The 15,124-nt window shown below is 43.4% G+C and overlaps 1 protein-coding gene across 4 annotated transcripts; it reads right to left on the minus strand.

Annotated features, from left to right (window-relative positions):
• Positions 1 to 28: 28 nt before the first annotated feature.
• armc3 (armadillo repeat containing 3) lies at positions 29 to 14,842 on the minus strand. 4 transcript variants are annotated; one of them, XM_048970877.1, is made up of 19 exons: positions 14,751 to 14,842; positions 14,404 to 14,516; positions 14,043 to 14,091; positions 13,700 to 13,817; positions 13,474 to 13,599; positions 13,115 to 13,183; positions 12,712 to 12,887; positions 11,405 to 11,599; positions 10,550 to 10,733; positions 10,040 to 10,192; positions 8,554 to 8,662; positions 7,587 to 7,836; positions 6,868 to 7,004; positions 6,013 to 6,181; positions 5,819 to 5,919; positions 4,445 to 4,540; positions 3,949 to 4,143; positions 1,910 to 2,072; positions 29 to 610 (listed from the first exon to the last, which is right to left on the minus strand). In XM_048970877.1, the coding sequence occupies exons 3-19, from the start codon at positions 14,088 to 14,090 to the stop codon at positions 404 to 406; spliced, it is 2,496 nt and encodes an 831-aa protein (XP_048826834.1). In that variant the 5' UTR covers position 14,091; positions 14,404 to 14,516; positions 14,751 to 14,842; the 3' UTR covers positions 29 to 403. The 4 variants fall into 4 exon arrangements, with proteins under 4 accessions (XP_048826834.1, XP_048826844.1, XP_048826862.1 ...); XM_048970897.1 differs by lacking the exon at positions 29 to 610 and adding an exon at positions 2,444 to 2,550 and having other exon boundaries at positions 1,945 to 2,072; XM_048970905.1 differs by lacking the exon at positions 29 to 610 and having other exon boundaries at positions 1,932 to 2,098.
• Positions 14,843 to 15,124: the final 282 nt, after the last annotated feature.

Consider the following 15,124-nt stretch of genomic DNA (forward strand, 5'->3'; position numbering starts at 1 on the left):
GACAGGATGATTGATAAATGACCTCTAATTCTTTTATTCTTTAAATATATTTAAATCACTCATGAATACATAATGAATAGATCTTGTCATTAGATTACGTTTACAAAAGATCACTTTTGATTTACTTAAAAGTCCAGAAAAATGGAGCCACACAAGTGTATTTTTTGGAAATCACAGTGGAAGTTTTGAAATCGACATCTGCTATAGCAAACGCGAATCTCCTGACCTAAAGCATCTGTAAACGCTGCAGTGTATTGTTCGATGCCACAAATATTATGAATCCAAAAAGTTGCATGTGAATTCAGATGTAAACAGCAGTGTCATCCATAACCGAATACGTTCCTCCGAACACTGAAGGACAATGAACGCATACTAAGTGTGGTGGGTGATGTCTTGATGCTCGTCAGATGGTCTGGTATCGGATGGCTTCCGGTGAATCGCTCCTCATGAGGACACCTGGGGAGTGCATGAGGTCCACTATGTAGGTCCGGGGTCGGCAGTAGCATCCATGGATATCGGGGGGACCCTCAGTCAGTCGGACCTTGTTCCAGGCCCGGTTGTACTCCCCACGTTCCAGGCTGCAGCTCAGCCCGATCCCGTCAGCTAGCACCTGGAAAAGTGGTGAAGATTTGCACTTTACATTAACTCTGCTGTCCACCAGCATTGTCATTTCATTACCATTTACACAATTATTGCCATTGTTCCCAAATACCCGTTATTTAATAAATATCAGAGCAATAATGATATTCACTCATTCATATTATTTTGCAACATCTGCTGCTCCCATCAATGCCCACATTCTGAATATTACAACACTGTTTACATTTGTATGGGCTGGCCCCCCGTCCTGGGTCGTTCCCTGCCTCGTGCCCATAGCTTGCAGGATAGGCTTATCCCAGAAGGATTAAGCGGTTTGGAAAATTGATGGATGGGATCATGTTTAGATTTGCACCCCCTTTATTGTTCTCATACACAACTTGATTGTTTTATCCCACTCATCCTGTCTGTTCCTGCACTTTATGTTATCATGCAGCACCGTGGTCTGGGGAATGTTATTTCATGCCACTGTATGCTGGGTTACTGAGTATGTATGGTGGCCGCTTGACTTGACTTGACTTGGAGGGATGAGGGGGGCGGGGAGGACAGATGTGCTCACAGCTGGCTGCCATATGACCACATTACATAAGCGTCAGCGTCTTGGAAAGGAGAACGTCCCTCGTCCCCAAACATCATGGGAAATTAGCTTTGGGCTGAAGGGTTTTCCCTCGGTTTGCTGATTATGTTAAATGTACCGTAATTAATAAGAATTACACCCATAAAACACAATTATTTTTTAATGGAAGCAAAAAAGACAAAGGCCTTGTTTATACTTGGGTTTAAAATGTGTCTTGGGCGACTGGATCGCAAGTGGACAGCCGAGGCACATCACCGTTTGCACCTGTGTCTGTCGTACCTCTCCCGCTGACTACGTGTGTTCAGATTTTGTAACTGCCCATGTTACTTGCATAAGACAGTCAAATCGGCCCATGCACAGTTATTGTGACATCCTCGTCGAAGACGCTTTAGCATTGTACAGCTATAAAAGATACGTGGTCAAGTGTGTCCCAGACCACCTTAGCAAGCAGTTGGAGTGACAGGATCACAATGCGTCCTGTTGGTGGTTTATGCTTGTATTTAGCGCTGTTTACTTGCATCTTGAGCAATCAGATTACATTTTAAAGCCAACCGTACCAAGGCCAAAGAAATTCAACAACAAACTGAACAGCATTCTGCTGTCTGGTATCGTCAGCAACCTGTTCAGTGATCCTCTCGGGGATCTGCTGAGGGATCAGTCCTTTGTATTGCCAGGTTTCAGAAGTGGATTACATGGCCGTGCCGAGGGCCAGGAATAAAGCCGACGGGGTGGTACCTTGAACAGCAGGGCTCGGTGGGAGAACGTCCCTTTTTTGATCCTCCCAATGGGGATGACGTTGGACTGGAGCTGAAGCTTCAGCTCGCTGAGATGTATCTCCCACATGAAGCGGTCCAGCTCGTCCCGGGCCACAGTGCCACCCATGGCGTCGCTCACCAACCTGAGTACCCGCAGAACACAGTCCAGCTACTAATGCATTATTATTATATATAACAATGTATTTAATCCTATAATACTACAATATTCTGTTTCAGAGAATTCTATTTGTGTACTGTGTATTTTTTACATCTGTTTGCGCAATGTTTAGTTGGTATGCATTGTTTGTTGTCATGGGTCTGGGGGTTTCTGTCATGGGAACGAGGCATGGTACAGGTAGGAAACGAAGGTGACGATCCACTTGCGGCTCCACAAGACAACAGGGTGTTTATTTAGAGATAATGAGAACACTGGGAACACTACAAACAAAAAGACCACGAGGGGTTAAAACTAAAAGAGGGTACAAAGAAAACTATCAGAACCGGAGAGACCTACCATGGGGAAACTGGTAATAAAGAGAACAGGCAGGGACGCAACATCAGGGAACATAGTCAGTGACTCCACAGGGAACAGCGCAGGATCCGGTGCTTAAATACAGAGGACTAACAGGATAAGGCAGAACAGGTGAGAACAATCAACAAGGGCTGGCAGAAGAAAACAGACCGGTGGAACTAATAGTAATTAATCACAGAAACTAGAGAGCCTAACAAATAACAAGAACTAGAAAACATTGACTGGGAATAAAACACTAGGAACAGAACACAGAGATAATTAAACAGAAAGGAACAAAACAGAACACAAGCAGGGAAAACCTAGGACAAGAAAAGTAATACAAAAGAAACACTAGGGAACAATATCTACTAAAGACAAAAACAGAGGTGGCTGGATTTAAACACATGACCAAGGGATTTAGAGGTGCACATTCAGCCCATAGAGCCAGGCAGCAGTCTGGGGAAAACACTACGGACAATAATGAGGACAGGATGGCCAGCGACACCTGCTGGCCAAAAGGGGAGGAGAAACGAAAGGCTGGGACAGACAGATACAGACCCTGACAGTTTGTATTGTCTCTGTACATTGTTTGTTTCGCACGATATGTATGTTTGTCTGTGACGTACGTTCTACCGGCTACAGTATATGCACACGAATTTCCCTCTAGGTTCTATAAATTCAATCTTAATTGATGAATGAATTCATCTGCCTCCCTCAGACTCAGCTGTCTGCTGCAGACAACAGGCAAAAGCCCAATATATACAGGTGATGTGTGAAAATAAAACATATTTGTAGTATAGTGTACAGACATGTCTATTATTAATAACTCATCTGTTTGTCAGCGCTATTGTGTCTTTTACCCAAAAATGCACTTAGATACATCAATGGATGTCAGGCTAAGTGAATTCGCAGTATGCAATAACCTAACACCTGCAAAGGAATCATTTGACAATCCATCCATCCATCTCCCATAATCACTTACCCAGTAAAGCATCACTTGATCATGTGTGTAAGGCAAATTAATGTTGAGTAATAAGACAAAAGCTGAATTTGAATGCAAAAATTCTCTATATTAGATGCTGGTGTAATAGCTGATTTTTAAAAAAAGACATTAGTGTAAGATGCCCAAGGTTTTTAAAGGACAGGAACACTGGAATTAAATTTTAGAAAGTAGGAGGAGTTCATGGTGCCCAGTGTCTCGTGGCGCTAATCGACGAGCATGCACCTTGTAATTAATTATTGTCTGATAGAAATTCAAACTATGCAAGTCTGTAGGTAATAATAATGCTTCTCTGCTTTCCATATATTTGTTACATATTGTATTATGTAATATTGGCATTTTAACTTGTTCTACTTTCTTACTGTCTTGGAACAACTGTAACCACATAATTTCCTCAGGGATTAATAAAGTATTCTGATTCTGATTCTGTTCCTGATTCTGATACAGCTTAGATAACAATGAAGGGCATATTTATACACGGTAGGGGTTTTGGGGGCTGGTCACTCACTTGGCTAGAGTGGCACAGCGGTCCCTCTCATCACGTAGAGGCGAAACAGTCCTGCTGGCCTCCAGGACCAGGCCATGGAGATCAGCGTCACACTGCTGGGTCCACGGCTTCACCCCCGAAGTATCAGGCTGAGGTCCACTCTCATCCTTATCCTTCCGCCTGTCCTCCTCTCTCCTGACCTTGCTCCTTACCTTACTATACAGACGGCGGAAGAGGAAAGTTAAAAGCTACCCAGGAGCTGTGGGTCGGACAGGCTTGGGGGGCAGTGTTAAAAATGCTGTTAGCTTTCCACATTCGTCTTTTACTACAGCGCAAATAGAGTTTAAAAACACACAGTTCTGTGTCACACAAAGAAATCTGACAGAGATAGACTTACAATGCCCCCAACACAAATAGATCTTTGACACATGTAGAGGTTAGAACAGCAGTCAGCTGTTCTGTCAATGCAGTGATGACCAGACGTGGATACACAGTGTAGGGAAATGCAGGCACGCACCTGGGGGATCTCACACCGCTCTTGTTCAGGACGGTCGAGGAACAGGAAGGGCTTGGGACATCTTGCAGTTTATTGTCGGAGGACTCAGTGGATATCCTGGAATGTACAATGAGTTGTTCACTATATCAAAACAAACTCTTGGGCCAACAAACACTTCACCTCTCGTGGTTCCGGCTTCTACAGGCCCCAGCAGGGCATTTGCTGTTGTACCTTTGAAGAACAAGAATCTGAACTGGAACAGGTAATATACAGCTTCATAAATGTATACAATGGGCTATATAAGTGCTCAAAGACATAGGCAACACTAATAAGCAGAACAGAAATGAATGAAATAGAAATAAAAAAGCAGCATCATCTCACAAATTCACCATGCACCTCCATTCAATTTATACAGTACATCTGCAGCATGATAAACAGCATGGCTCCCCCTATCCCACAATGCACTGCATGCTCTGAGGGCCCCAAACCGCAGAGACTGAAAGGGGGAAAGCTCAGCTGAAGGGCTAAACCAAAGCTGGAATAATTACATTTTCATCACAAGCAGCTTTTATCCTCACTTGGCTAAACCAGTAACGGGGGCTGGTTCAGATGCTTGGGCAGTGGGGGGAGGGGGTGTCGTATCTATTGAACCTTCTTGTCAAAATCATGGGACTAGACAAATGTGGTGTGTATGACTTAGAGCTCAGTGAAGAGAGTCAGCATGCCTATAACCCAATGCCATACCGTTAACATACCTCTGCTTCACAATTACCCAACAGTGCCTGTTAGCAGGGCTGCCTTTTAATATTCAAGTGGTATCTAGCCAGAGGAGAGTTTAATGACGCGAAAGTTCCAGGTCTTAAATCCTTTTTAATATGCGGCTGTGCAGGCCCTTTACCACCAACAACGAGCCCTTTGCTTTCCTGCAATTTAATTCCGCCAAATTAGCCCGAAACAAAATGACGGATTTCACCGCCGACAAAGGAGCAGTTACTGACCTCGGCAAAAGTTACGAATAAAAGTTGTGCTGGCAGGTTAATGTTTCTGCGCAGCCATTCACACTGCAGCCTTTTATTTCATTTGGTGTTTAGAGGCTGATGCTATTCAAAAGAGAGCAACATGTGGATATTCTGTTGCTCTTGTTTCCTCCGGCTGCATGTTGCGTGTGCTGATGGCATTACCGTCACCCTTCATAATTAACGAGACCTTTTATATTTCCACATCTCTCTTGGAAATAAACAAGGCCAGTTTGGAAGAGTTTTTGAGTTTTATGTAAAAAAAACGTCTGTCATACAGTAAATAGGTTTTGGGAAAAATAAAAAAATGCTGACTTACAGGTAGTCTGGTTACAGGTAGTCTACTTACAGGTAGTCTGGTTACAGGTAGTCTACTTACAGGTAGTCTGGTTTTCCATTAACCGCGATGACTGGCCGGTGCTGGTTGACATGCTGTCTGGCCAGATCCTCCAGAGGAAGAACCCGTTGACCAGGCCGCGCCTATGGAAGAGGTTAAAAGGGGTTAAAGGACAGGTGGCCAGAAAGGGGAGGGGGGAGGAGATGCCTGGGGGGAGGTTAACCACCATTATCCACCTGTCCGGGATCATAAAATCCATCGCCGGTGATGTCAGACGACGTCAGCTGACCGCCCAGGCTGTACTTGACTGACAGGTTGCTGTCCAACAGCTGCTGAAATGCAGCTTCACTGAATCTATTCCTGCTGTTTGCTGACATGTTAATGTCCTGTAGGATTTCTAGGGCTCTGTTAAACAACAAATCAAAAAAATGTGTTTTAAATGACCCATTCAGAGGTCTTCAAACTAAATTCTTTATACTTGAAAACGACTGATAGAAGCCTGTGTTCGTTTATCACTGAATATCTGACATTTCAGCCGTCATTGACAAGCAAGACGCAAAGTAATGCACATTCCTCATGTCAAGAAAGTACACCGAAAATACACTGTTGAGCAAATGGTCTGGTATTGTAAAGCAAGTTATTGTGAAATAATGTACTGTGCCTTTAAATATCCTCTCCATCATCTGTCAAAGAGTGTTTCTCAATATCCGTATTTGAACATACTCGTGATCTCAGGTACCCGTTTTATGTCGTCTTCCATTGCCGAAGACCAGTTCCAATACTAAGAACAGAAGTACAGAGGAACAGTAAAAATCCCCGGATGTCATTCTTGCCTCCCCAAATATCATACATCGGTTGCATCCTCACCAAATGAGACCAATCCTATGATTCATTGCGCCCCAAGTTCATTCTTGGGTGGCAGGTTAGCAAGACCGCTCTTACCAAGACTACAAGAAGGATCTTTGTGTTCTTGGTATTGAGAAACACCCAGGGGTTCTAGGCAGCTAATGTTAGGCTGTGATGCCACCTAGTGGCAGTTTTGATAGCACTCTTTCCACAGTTCTCTCAGGTTAATAATGACGGCAATTCACCCCAGCTTGTACATCTCAGTGGCTGTAGGCTCATCGTTGGCACACACACGAACAGCCCAGCATGCATTGCGACGGATCTCACTGTCTTTGGAGCTCAGCAGTTTGACCAGAGGGGCTAGGCCACCCGCGTTCCTAAACTACATATTAGAGATGCAACACGTTAAATCCAACACACATGAAAAGTAGTCCGTTCTGAGTACTGAGTACCAGGGGGAGGACGGGGTGGGGGGGAAGCATTTGCAATGCAAAATTTATCCTTCCACCCCAGCAAAGTTTACTGAGTGCCGCTTTTGATAAGACAGTTATGCAAAATCTGCAACAAATTTCCAAGAACACCCCACTCCCCAGTTCAGTAAACTGTACTGAGGACCCCTCTAGTAGAGACCCCCCCCCTCCACCGCCTGCCGAGTACTATGTCAGTCTCCTCACCTAATAGACAGCAAATAACAAATAAATACCTTTGAAATAATACTTATATTAGAAAGAGAGAATGACAAGTGGTAACAATGAAAGTAATTTAAATATAAAAGTTTGTGACTTATTTTACTAATTAATTGCAAAAATACAGTTAAAAGATTGTTGAGTCACTATTCCATGATGTCTTCATCTTTAAATCTGGGATAATTCTTTTTGAAAAGTAACCATGCTTTACTGGAAATACATATGCATATCGGTCACTGAACAAAATAAAATAAGAAAAAAAATAAGAATTTTTTTACCTCCTTCCTGCCGTCAGCATCACACGCCAGAGCAGACACCGCCAGGGCTGCGCTGGTGAGCGTGTGAGCATCAGCCGCCTGCAGGGGCCCCACCAGGCACCGCATGCCAAAACGGGCCAGGATGCTGCGCCGTAGAGGCTCCTGGGCCGCCATGTTGGCCAGGACAGCCGCCGCATGAGCCATGGCCCCAGACCGAGGGTCCTGCAGCAGGTGCACCAGAGGCCCTACCCCCTCTGCCTCATACACCGCCCTGTTGAGGGATATGGGGCGGCGGCCCCAGCCTTCTGAGAGCTACCGCATGACCAATTAACATAGCTAGCTGTGTGACCAATTAGCTTCGGCTAGCCAAGTTACCATTCCACTTCATTTAGCTGCAAGACCAACTAGCTTCAGTTAGCCAACTGACTAATTAGGTTCAGCCTGCTGAGTTACCAATTAGCTTCTGTTAGCTACGTGACCAGTTAGCTTTAGCAGCCAAGTTACCAATTAGTTTCAAATAGCCAAGACATCAATTGGCATCAACTACTTATATTGGTATTTCGCTCCTTGGCACAACAGCAGGAGCTGTGTGATCCATCATATAACCGATGCCATTATGTCTTTCTAAATGGAGATGTAGCAGAGTTCTCAGACATAGAAATATCTCAAGACCTCTGAACAAATACAATTCTTAGGTAATCACCATTAAGTTACAGCTCCTTAAGGTTCACTTTACAGGGTTGGCAACTCATCTAGTGCCACAGCAAAACTATACTATTGCATTATAGAGCTTTAATTAGCTACATCACAAGCGCTGGGGCAGTGTGCAAACCCTACAAACTATTTACAAGTTAATAAAACTTACATGCATGTACACTTGAGCACAGACTAGTCTTGAATTGAAAATCTTACTCCAGTCAGCTGACCAGGGTTGGCAACCCTGACTTTATTGTCATTTATTGTCTCTTGGTACTGGTGTGTCACTCACTGAGAGTTGGGTGGGCTGCCATTGGTCAGTCTGGACAAAGTCTGGGCAGCAGCCTCCCTCAGCTCTCCACTCTCATTGGCCAGGAGCGGGACTATGGCCCGGATCACATCTGAAAGGCACAGACAGGCCACATCTAATCTTTTATGAGGTCTTCCAGATCAAAGCAAGCCGTACACTGTCACAGATAACAATAGCATGATTCTGGGTAAAATATGAATCACAATTTTTTTCACTCTGAACTGAGATTGTGATTTTCTCTCATGATTCTTGAGTAATTTACCAACTGTGTTATTTCTTTATAATTATTATTTCGCATTACATGCTGTCTTTATGAAGATGGAACAAACAGTTCAGGTGCACTATATATCAGTTAAAATATGGAAAAAGTCTGATATTTAATTTTTATCAATATTCAAAGTTAGCAGCATTAAACCAACTTCTGAAATAATGGTGAGTACTACATTGTATAATCAGCCAATCTCCATTAACTACTTACGGAGGGCTCAAAGCACCAGCCCATGAAATGTTTATAATAAATTATTATCTGGCCCTTAGATTGATCATTCATTTTCCACAGAATAAAAAAACATTTTTGTTAATCTGTGCCAGCAAGCTTGTGAAATTTCACCACTTTTTCTGAATAAAAAGAAAATATCCACCTTTCTTCACACGACTTGGTTTTCCTTATTGCAATAGTAATATTGAAATGTTGTTTTCAAATCTGCCTTGGGTGAAGTTAAAAGGATAGGTTGCTTATTGTAAGATCAATAGACTTGATCATATAGAATTTTTACTTTTTATACTTAAGTACTTTTAAATCAGGTATTTTTTACTTACAGTAAGTAGTATTTTGCTGGATTACTATTACTTTTTCTTGCATTACATTCTGGGGTAGTATCTGTACTTTTACTTAAGTATGAAAATTCAATATTTTTTCCACAACTGTCTCCACAGTCAATTCATTCATCATTGTTTCCCCCCCTCCCCCACTACTTTTACCGTTGCCACTCCACCATCAACATCTTTTACCATCTCCACCCTCTGCACCTGAGGGACAACATCACTACTGGTACATGGAAAGCCTAGTATTGTCTGAGGTGACACAGGGTGTAAAAACTTTAAAAAGCACTGCTCTAAGGTTCATATGTATTTAATAAGATTTACTGTGGGAATAAGCAGTCGTATACAGCAGTGTTGCTCAACCCAGTCTTCGGTGAACCTCGGACAGTCGACATTTTTGCTCCCTCCCAGTTCCCAAAACACTTGTACCAGGTATTCAATGTTCTTGATTGTTCAGTTTGTTCTCGATTGTTCAGTTTGTTCTTGATTGTTCAGTTTGTTCTGGATTGTTTAGCTGAGGTGTGCTGGCAGGTGGGAAGGAGCAAAGAAGTGGACTGTCTGCGGGTCCCCAAGTACTGGGATGAAAAACGCTGCTTAATAGGGAAACATATGAAGGTTAGGAGCACAGCACAGAAGGACGCCTCACCCAATTGCCTGAACTTGTCTTTGCTGGCATCATTCTCACTCATGCCTGTCATTGCCTGGCAGGCGGTAGCCCGCACGTGGTCATTATCCGTGGCCAGGAGGTTAACGAGAGCACTTTCCACATCGTGTTCATGCAGGAGTTTCCGGTTCTCACCTGGGAAACGCACTGATCAGTGACGGTCTGTACATGTCAAGCGAACATCTTCTTCTAGCTAGACTGCCCATCACAGCTGAAAAACAGTAACTACTGACACTGAAACTGAGAAAAAGGACTTTAAAGATTTTTGACTGTCTACCCCAGCGACATAGACGCTTAGTAAAATTGTGTAACTATGCAGTTACAGTGTTCCGCCTTTGTGTGGCAGTATAAAACACACCTAACTTAACCTCAGAAGGAAGAATACCTACATAGTTTAAGAAAGTAACCCTTTCCTCCATATGCACAGGAATAAATTCACCCCACACACAATTATAACCTGCATAGCTCCTCCCTCCCTGAAACACGCCTCACCACTCCTGGCCATCCTGGAAACAGCCTTGGCCGCCGCGTTCAGCACCTCCGGGGAAGCAGGAGAGGCCAGAAACTGCAGAAGCTGGTCCAGCTTCCCAGATTCCTGAAGGAATGGCAAGGAACCAGCATCCTCCAAGCAGTTGGAGATCACCCTCAAGGCCTCAGCGTGCAGGTCACTGTGCTCCTGAGGGTGTGAGCCGAGGTTACATACCTATCCTACTCCGACACAGGAAACACCTTCGCTTGGATTCCCCTCAGACTTCAACTGGACTGATTCCAACCAAAACAATCAAGCATTATATTCTTAGACATCAAATCCTCATTTAAACTGTATACTTAGATATCCAATTTCAGAAATGAATGCCCTGACAGAAGGTTCTAGAGGAAGGTCTTATATTTTCTGAGATGCAGCAATTCATTTTGTCTTCTGTAGAGGACATTATGTTTTTGCTCAAATCTCTCATACTCTACATGCCACTCTATTAAGTCCTATTGTCCCTTAAAGAGGACAGATAGGGCTTTAAGATGACATCACATGTTTGGGGGTGTGATCTTGTCAACTTCCTTTCTGTCAAATCAAAATTTTAACTATTAAAACTTTTTATTTTCCTTGAACCCCCTGAGGATATTTGGTTGCCAGAAGTTGGTAACATAATATTATTTGAGAAATAATTAAAACGTACTAGATATGTCCTAGAAAAACATAAATTTACAGCATGCATGGCATCGTAAGATGGAGTGAGGAACACGGAGAGTACAGGACATACAGCGGAGACAATGAAGTAAGATTTTCACTGGACAGGCTTTAAGGAACATTACTGGCCAGTGCGTGGTAACAAGGGCCGTGAGTCTCACTCTGGATGACAGAAGCTCCAGCAGCTGGTGGAAGCCCTGCTCCCCCCGGAGGGCGGAACGCGCCTCTGCATCGGAGGTGACCCTCTCCAGCGTGCAGAGGACTAGCTGCTGGATGACGGGGAACTCGGAGTGCAGGAGGTGTAGCAGGGGTGGGATGCCATGAAGTCTGCACACGGCTGTGCAGTTCGGGAGGTCCTGCGAGAGCACAGAGACACGCACACGCACAGACACCGGTTAGGCATGAGCCCCCAACAACAATACATTTACCAAGGGGGTGAGGGGTGCAGTCTGGATTAATCCCACACCCTGGTGACCAGCCCACAACCCGGATGGGAATTCTCCCAATCCTCCTGATTAGCCACTCCGGCATTCGTACAGACAGATGTCAGCAACAAGAAAGATGGGCAGGCCCAGTCCTGACACACACACATGCGGACCGGCACATCGTCACGGCTCAGGCTGTTGGAAAGGAACACATCGTATATTTACTTTATTTTTTTTCACAGAGGCTTTCGTCCAGAGTGAGGCGAAGTGTGGCAGATAATATATCACAAACAAGCAGCTGTCGTGGATATATATATAATACTCAGCGGCCAATTTACTAGATACACCTGCTCGTTAACGCAAACAGCCTGCTCCTGCAAACAGAGAACCATGTGGCTGCAACTGAGTACATACAGCACACAAACAGAATACGGAGGTTTATTTAGTGCTTCATAAACCTTTATACTGGCCAATATGCATGTATCTAAGCATTTTTAAAGATGGTGTTTCTGTTGGTGCAAAACATGACGGTTCCACCATCTCAGACACAGTCATCGCCCTGTGATTTTAATACACCACGGTGTCTATAGTATAGTTCAACCATGAAACATGCAGTCAATGACATTTCTGTAGCCAAGACATCTTGTTGAAGAGGGAGGTCAGAGCAGAGCGGCTAGACTCGTTAAAGCGAACAGGAAGGCCTGCAAGAGTAAAACTAACAGCTCAGCACAACAGTGGTTTACAGAAAGGCTTGTCTGAACACACGACTCGTCTACTCTCGAAGTGGTAGGCAGCAATAAAACTCTTCAGAGGAATAAAAGACTGTCTTCCTGCCACGTGAGCACTCCACACAGGAGAATGTAAACAGAGTTGATTAAAAATACAAAATACTTGAGAACATTCCTGGAAGTCATACACTGAAGTGTATTATGAATTAATGAATAACACTACGCTGTCTGACACCAATACTAACCTGCCATCTTTAACTTTACATCATCCTACCTCAACATCAGGCTGCCTTCGTTAACCTTAAGTCATCTTACCTGAACAAGGTTATAAATGCATTCTAGAGAATTCTTCTGCACATCAGGATCTGGGCTTGACAGGAGATTGATTAGTGGATCCAATCCATTGTTGTCACAGATTCGGATCTTGTTGGTAAATTCAGTGGATAGGGCGGCCAGACACAAGGTGGCAAATTCATGGACAACAACATCCCCTACAAGTAGAACACAAAGCAACCCAAATTCTAATCTTTAACATGGAATAAACACGTCAACTGACTACGTGATTATGAGACCAGCTGTCTTTGATTTAACTGCTTGATTACAGTGAGAGAATGCTTTACGAGTCATTTTCACATTAAAAAAAGTATAGTTTCTTAAGATCCTTTGTAAGTTGCCAAGTGACGCGTATACAAAACAGCAACAACTTCATTTATCATACCGTCTGGTGACAATTTGCTGATAACTGAAGGTATGATATCCATTTTCTTCAAAACTCCTTTAACATCATCTGTTGATAAGACAACAAAACAAAAATACCATGTGTCTAGGTCAGACAGTGTGTTAGGTAAGAATACAAAAAACATTTATGGCCAGATGTTTGAACTGCTTCAGTAAACCAAAACTTTGGATTTTCAGTTGCTTCAGTATACCTTAACATGTTCAACTTACATCAGCAGAAATAATTTAAAAGTAGAAGTTGATGGTGTATCACTTACATTCTACTTGGTAATTTAATGCAGTCATGTGACCAGCTCCCTAACAGACCATTTGACCGGCTCTGCTTAGTCAAATACTTACTGTTAGATGCCATAACCCCCAAGGCCATAACAGCATTCCTGCTCACTAGACTGTCCCCGTGAGATAACAGATGGCATAAAGGTTCCATAACTCCCAGCCCCACCAAGGAGCTCTTGTTTTCATCACCTACGGGGGCAGAGAAGTTACCTTGGGATTCAATCAATACAGCAAAGGTAAAGATTTGATTACCCCACTGCTGGATAGGATATTGAGCAACATGTTACACCTTTTTCTGCGTATCTCAGGATGGCTTCACATGCTTTGGCCAAGACTTCCTCTTCAGTGGAGCTCAGCATCAGGATAACGGTGGCTGCCTTCTTGCTCTCGATTGACAGAGGGTCAAACTGTTTTGGGGTTCAGGCAGGTTAGCCAAATATGAAACACCACCAACAGCTTGATCTAAATTAGTGTGGATGTTCTCCTGGGTAGGAGGGATTCTACCAAAATTGAACTAATGTAATCTGTCTTACCATATATCTTATATCTAAAGCCCTTATATCTAAAGGATTCTAAAGCCCTTAACTGGCAGTAATCTGTCCTGTCCAGTGTGTTAAGACAAAGGCTCTTACTGTTTCTTTGGAGGGAGTCTCAGGCTCTTTCCTCACTTTCTTCCCCATCCTGAAGAAATGTCAAAGATAGGTGCATGTTTTAGAGGCCTGCTTACATTAACATTGCATTATGAATCCTGTCTCTGGTTCCTAGCATGTATATTATGCACACACATATTATGAACTTCCATCAGATAATGTAGTTCGTTATAATTTCGTACAGTATCATACAGTATAAATGTAAAGATAATTTAAGACTAGCTCTTTGTGAACCGCTTAGATACTGAACACGCGCCTTTTCAGACTGATAACGTCGCGCATGTAAAGTACCCACGTAATCTACGTACTTATTTTTTAGGGCTGCTTTATGAAATCCCGGTACCTGTAACTCCGATGAAGTGGACGTTGGGGGGGGGTAAGAAGCGTGTGCTGCGGTTCAGTGAGTGCCCTGGGTCATGAGGTCCGTCTGCTCTGCGTCCGGCGCTCGCTGATTCGCTTTAAAAGACGAAATCGTCTTTTGAAACTTGTCCGCAGTTATTACACAGGAATATATACCATGTTTATACCTGCTAAATCCCGATTTTATGCCAGTTATGCAACATAAAAGGAGACCCCGTTGCCCATCTCATTCCTTCCTCTCCCGTTTATTAAAATATATTTAACTTAAAAAAAAATATGTTAACAGTATCGTTATGTTGTGTGTCTGAATAATACTTAACAGTTTATCACCTGGTTTATCAAGTCCAGCAGTTCTGGGTCTTTCGAGGGTTCAAGATCCTCTGTTAACACTGGTTGCTAAGAAACGGACGCCGAGTTTTGCGCCGCCCCCGGAAGCCCGAGGATGAATAAAGCTCGTGCATCCCCAGGAAATGGGGACAAGGGGACAAGTGTACTCTGAGAAGTTTGTTTAACCACCTGTAGATGCCAATCAAAGCAATGGAGTAGGGACAGGGTCTGTCCTTTTAGCAAAACAACCAGAAAGAATTATAAAAGTGATGTGTGGTATTTCTATCACATGTTTATTAAATGGGGCCTGCATTGCGAAGCCAGATTTCTTGGTTGGCTAGATATCTCATCAGATTTAAGGTGCCCCAGCTTAAACA

Source organism: Brienomyrus brachyistius, chromosome 1, assembly GCF_023856365.1.
Source record: "Brienomyrus brachyistius isolate T26 chromosome 1, BBRACH_0.4, whole genome shotgun sequence".
In the NCBI taxonomy this organism is placed as follows: domain Eukaryota; kingdom Metazoa; phylum Chordata; class Actinopteri; order Osteoglossiformes; family Mormyridae; genus Brienomyrus; species Brienomyrus brachyistius.

Coding starts and splice junctions, on each gene's coding strand:
- armc3 (XM_048970877.1), bottom strand. CDS start 14,090: ATGGGGAAGAAAGTGAGGAAAGAGCCTGAGACTCCCTCCAAAGAAACA. Junction 13,184..13,473: donor GGGGGTTATGGCATCTAACA/GTAAGTATTTGA, acceptor TCTTATCAACAG/ATGATGTTAAAGGAGTTTTG. Junction 4,144..4,444: donor AGCGGTGTGAGATCCCCCAG/GTGCGTGCCTGC, acceptor CCGTCTGTATAG/TAAGGTAAGGAGCAAGGTCA.